The sequence below is a fragment of the Danio rerio genome, chromosome 8, assembly GCF_052040795.2.
Source record: "Danio rerio strain M-AB ecotype USA chromosome 8, GRCz13ab, whole genome shotgun sequence".
NCBI classification, from domain to species: Eukaryota; Metazoa; Chordata; class Actinopteri; order Cypriniformes; family Danionidae; genus Danio; species Danio rerio.
Window position 1 is genome coordinate 3,597,501 of NC_141028.1, and position 2,500 is coordinate 3,600,000.

At 23.2% G+C, this 2,500-nt stretch overlaps 1 protein-coding gene across 3 annotated transcripts in view; it reads right to left on the reverse strand.

Moving 5' to 3' along the window:
• Positions 1 to 2,500, reverse strand: part of plat (plasminogen activator, tissue) — a 50,103-nt gene that overhangs the window by 10,182 nt on the left and 37,421 nt on the right. For all 3 annotated transcript variants that reach the window (XM_087264121.1, XM_087264120.1, XM_087264122.1), the window contains exon 10: positions 732 to 794. In XM_087264121.1, the coding sequence (XP_087120247.1) occupies positions 732 to 794 (63 nt within the window). The remainder of the gene's footprint in view (positions 1 to 731; positions 795 to 2,500) is intronic.

A 2,500-nucleotide genomic window follows, 5' to 3' on the forward strand; every position in this document is an offset into this window, starting at 1 on the left:
AAAAAACTCACACTTGTGCTGTATTGAAGACAAAAATAGAGTTTTTAGTTTTTTTACAGACATATACATTATATATATTTATACAGTTGAAGTCAGAAAAATGTGTATATAAATAAATATAATGTATAAGCTAATATATAAGATAATTAAACAATATTTTGCTCATTGTTGTACAGTTGGTACTTTGGTTCAGTTCAGTCATGGATAAAAAAAAACACACCAAATCCAGCAGCAGGTGGCAGCAAATATCCAAATTGCTGTTTATTCAACGTTCAAGCTGACATTAAATACAGTACAAAACACTTCAAACCTTCAAATCAGGCACGATTCTTTCACTTACTATTCTTCGTTACCACCATTCTGAATTAAATTGGACTGAATAAGAGTTTTCGCATAACTCTTACACTTTCTTACAATCAGTATTTAGTCAATATAAGTACGTTCAAATGTCGCCAGTGTTACCAGTTAAAATGTCTTTATATAGGTGTTATAAAGTATTGAATTTCACTCTCTGATTCCTGTATATACCCCGGAGTAGCATTTTCCCCTCATAATTAGAATTTTGAGGTCAACACATGCACGTTTCAATGCTTATTTTTGTTTAATTTTTGGAAAGTGGATGAAATAACATACTTAAACTCTTGTGTTTAATGCATACAGCACACGTTACATCACAGACACTTTTACATGAGTAAAAAACACTTATTTACTTCTTTTTCACCTTCTCTTACCTTGATTGTTAGTGGTTGCAGGGGCTCGTGGTCCAAGTGTGGTGATTGATGGAAGTTTCCTCGCTGTGGAGGAAAGACAAACATGGTTAAAAACACACACACACACACACACACACACACACACACACACCGGGGTGGACTTAAAATCTTCATTGGTTAAATGTTATATTTATGTTGTCTACATCTTTTAGTGTATGCATTTAAGACTTACATTTTTGACAGTGTGACAAAGGCAGAGCGAGTCAAAGCACTGTCTATTTTTACCATATAATATATTCTGTAATGGTTAATAGATTAATAATTATAAATGATTTAATAATACATTTATACTAATAAATTAATAAAAATAAATAAATAAATAAAAGATCCAGGTTTAAAGCAATGTCGGAAAAGCAATTAAGGAATAATTATAAAATTAATATTAATGCTTTGATTAACAATAAGTATTAAACTGACAAAGTAATATTAATAAATTACTAAAATAAATAATAAACTAAAAAGGAATGTCCAGATTCAAATCAATGTCACTGTGAAACGGTTAATAAATAAATATGAATAAATAAATTAATAAGTAATTAATATGAATAAATGATGAATGAAATAAATAATAAGAAAAAAGGAGGGTCCAGATTTAATGCAATTCTCGAATGGGTAAAAATTGTATATCTATATTAAATTAATATTATTTATTATTAATGTATTGATATTGATACATAAATATGAATGCATTAATTAATCATACATAATAAATTAGTATTAATAAATTAATCAAATAAATAATAAAATAAAAAAGGGCAGTGTCCAGTTTCAAATCAATATAATTCTGAAAGGATTAATACATTATTATTAATAAATTAATAAATAATAAAATAAATAATAAACTTAAATGGCAAGTCCAGATTCAAGACAATTTTATTCTGGAACGGCTTATAAATGTATATATACATATATATAAATATATTATCATTTATATATACATACATATAAACATTCATAAATGTACATCAATAAATGAATTGTTATCAAATTTATATTACTAAATTAATTAAATAAATAATAAAATAAAAAGTGTTCAGATTCAAATCAGTATAATTTTGTAGTTAATAATCTATATTAATACATTAATAATTAATAAATAAATATTAATAAATAATAAATAAAAAGGGAGTGTCTAGATTCAAATCAATGTAATTCTGGAATAATAATAAATTAATATTAGTGAATCGATTAATAATAATAATTTAAAACCGAATAAAGTGATTTTAATAAATAAATAAAATTAATAATAAATTAAAAAGGGAGTGTCCAGATTCAAATCATTGTAATTCTGGAATAATAATAAATTAATATGAGTGAATCGATTAATAATAACAATTTAAAACCGAATAAAGTGATCTTAATCAATAAATAATAAACTAATACGGGGATGTCCAGATTCAAATCAATGCAATTCTGGAATTGTTAATAAATGAATATTAATAATACATTATTTAATAATAAATAATATTAGTAAACAATAATAATAATAATACGAATAATAATAATAACAACAACAGCAACAACAATGATAATAACAATAACAATAAAATATATATAAATTAAAATGATTCAAATCAATGTAATTCCGCAATGATAAACAATTTTATATTATTAAATTAATTAATAGTAAATAATAAATTAATACAAAATTATGAATAATTATAAAATAAAATAACAAATATAAATAAAAACTACAAATAAATAATACATTTAAATAACTAATAAATCAA